Below are 2500 nucleotides of genomic sequence, written 5' to 3'. Positions count from 1 at the left end.
GGTTCCCTCTCTCTCTCGCTCGGTTCCCTCTCTCTCTCGCTCGGTTCCCTCTCTCTCTCGCTCGGTTCCCTCTCTCTCTCGCGCGGTTCCCTCTCTCTCTCTCGCGGTTCTCTCTCTCGCGGTTCCCTCTCTCTCTCTCTCTCTCGCGGTTCCCTCTCTCTCTCTCTCTCTCTCTCTCTCTCGCGGTTCTCTCTCTCTCTCTCTCTCTCTCGCGGTTCTCTCTCGCGGTTCTCTCTCTCTCTCTCTCTCTCTCTCTCTCTCGCGGTTCTCTCTCTCTCGCGGTTCCCTCTCTCTCTCTCTCTCGCGGTTCCCTCTCTCTCTCTCTCTCGCGGTTCCCTCCCTCTCTCTCTCTCGCGGTTCCCTCTCTCTCTCTCTCTCTCTCTCTCTCGCGGTTCCCTCTCTCTCTCTCTCTCTCTCTCTCTCTCGCGCGGTTCCCTCTCTCTCTCGCGCGGTTCCCTCTCTCTCTCGCGCGGTTCCCTCTCTCTCTCGCTCGGTTCCCTCTCTCTCTCGCGCGGTTCCCTCTCTCTCTCGCTCGGTTCCCTCTCTCTCTCGCTCGGTTCCCTCTCTCTCTCGCGCGGTTCCCTCTCTCTCTCTCGCGGTTCTCTCTCTCGCGGTTCTCTCTCTCGCGGTTCTCTCTCTCGCGGTTCCCTCTCTCTCGCGGTTCCCTCTCTCTCGCGGTTCCCTCTCTCTCGCGGTTCCCTCTCTCTCGCGGTTCCCTCTCTCTCGCGGTTCCCTCTCTCTCGCGGTTCCCTCTCTCTCGCGGTTCCCTCTCTCTCGCGGTTCCCTCTCTCTCGCGGTTCCCTCTCTCTCGCGGTTCCCTCTCTCTCTCTCTCTCTCGCGGTTCCCCCTCTCTCTCTCTCTCTCGCGGTTCCCTCTCTCTCTCTCTCTCTCTCTCTCTCTCGCGGTTCTCTCTCTCTCTCTCTCGCGGTTCTCTCTCTCTCTCTCTCTCTCTCTCTCTCTCGCGGTTCTCTCTCGCGGTTCTCTCTCTCTCTCTCTCTCTCTCTCTCGCGGTTCTCTCTCTCTCGCGGTTCCCTCTCTCTCTCTCTCTCGCGGTTCCCTCTCTCTCTCTCTCTCGCGGTTCCCTCCCTCTCTCTCTCTCGCGGTTCCCTCTCTCTCTCTCTCTCTCTCTCTCTCTCTCTCTCGCGGTTCCCTCTCTCTCTCTCTCTCTCTCTCTCTCTCTCGCGCGGTTCCCTCTCTCTCTCGCGCGGTTCCCTCTCTCTCTCGCGCGGTTCCCTCTCTCTCTCGCTCGGTTCCCTCTCTCTCTCGCGCGGTTCCCTCTCTCTCTCGCTCGGTTCCCTCTCTCTCTCGCTCGGTTCCCTCTCTCTCTCGCGCGGTTCCCTCTCTCTCTCTCGCGGTTCTCTCTCTCGCGGTTCTCTCTCTCGCGGTTCTCTCTCTCGCGGTTCTCTCTCTCGCGGTTCTCTCTCTCGCGGTTCTCTCTCTCGCGGTTCCCTCTCTCGCGGTTCCCTCTCTCGCGGTTCCCTCTCTCGCGGTTCCCTCTCTCGCGGTTCCCTCTCTCGCGGTTCCCTCTCTCGCGGTTCCCTCTCTCGCGGTTCCCTCTCTCGCGGTTCCCTCTCTCGCGGTTCCCTCTCTCGCGGTTCCCTCTCTCGCGGTTCCCTCTCTCGCGGTTCTCTCTCTCTCTCTCTCTCTCTCTCTCTCTCTCTCTCTCTCTCGCGGTTCTCTCTCTCTCTCTCTCGCGGTTCTCTCTCTCTCTCTCTCTCTCTCTCTCTCTGTGCGCTCTCTCGCAGGAACAGGATACTGATTGAGGATGATCAGCCATGGTCATATTGAATGGTGGTGCAGGCTCGAAGGGCAGAATGGCCCACTCCTGCACCTATTGTCTATTGGCTCTCGCTCTTGTGTCTTTTGTGCATGTGCTGCCCCCCTCGCTGCCCCTCCTGTCTGTCAGGCAAGCCCATCCCGCTCCCTCGGCCCCCAGCCTTCCTCCGGCCCCCCCCATCGGGTATGTTTCTGTGATGAACCAGGCTGCCCGCCCCTCAGCCTGTAATACACATTGGCTTCTCTCTCTCTCTCTCCCTCTCTGTCTCACTGCGACACCCCCCTCCCCCCTCCAGATGAAGACACGGAGTCTGACGACACGGAGAATGGTGATGTGGTGAAGGACGAGGTGGATGAGCGTGAGGAGCCAGCAGAGAGGGAGAGGCGCAGCCACTCGCTGCGGAAGGCTCCCTGTGAAAGCCAGGCTCCCAACCACAATGGGCTGCCCCAGGAGCAGGCGAACAGGCCACTGAAGAGCCCATCGTCTGAGTCGCTGGACAGTGCAGGAGGAGGCTGCGTGGGACCACAGGAGCCAGCCCCCAGCCGCTGGATCCACCTGACCCAGTTTGAGCGCACCGGCCTGCAGGCGCTTGTCGATAAGCTGCAGGCTCTGCCTGAACACAAGAAGTGTGTTCCTGCGGGACTCCTGGACCCAGACTCGCTGCTCCAGGCAATGCAGGTGAGACGCACCCCGGGACGGGGTGGGGGCGGGGGGGCGGTGCTC

At 61.5% G+C, this 2500-nt stretch overlaps 1 protein-coding gene across 1 annotated transcript in view; it reads left to right on the top strand.

The window, feature by feature from the left end:
* The window catches only part of LOC132834501 (lysine-specific demethylase 2A-like), a 44518-nt gene that overhangs the window by 32234 nt on the left and 9784 nt on the right, over positions 1 to 2500 (top strand). The window contains exon 11 of the mRNA XM_060853425.1: positions 2073 to 2455. Within this exon, the coding sequence (XP_060709408.1) occupies positions 2073 to 2455 (383 nt within the window). The remainder of the gene's footprint in view (positions 1 to 2072; positions 2456 to 2500) is intronic.

This window comes from Hemiscyllium ocellatum, chromosome 40 (assembly GCF_020745735.1).
Source record: "Hemiscyllium ocellatum isolate sHemOce1 chromosome 40, sHemOce1.pat.X.cur, whole genome shotgun sequence".
Taxonomy (NCBI): domain Eukaryota; kingdom Metazoa; phylum Chordata; class Chondrichthyes; order Orectolobiformes; family Hemiscylliidae; genus Hemiscyllium; species Hemiscyllium ocellatum.
This window is presented reverse-complemented; position numbering and strand designations above follow the sequence as displayed.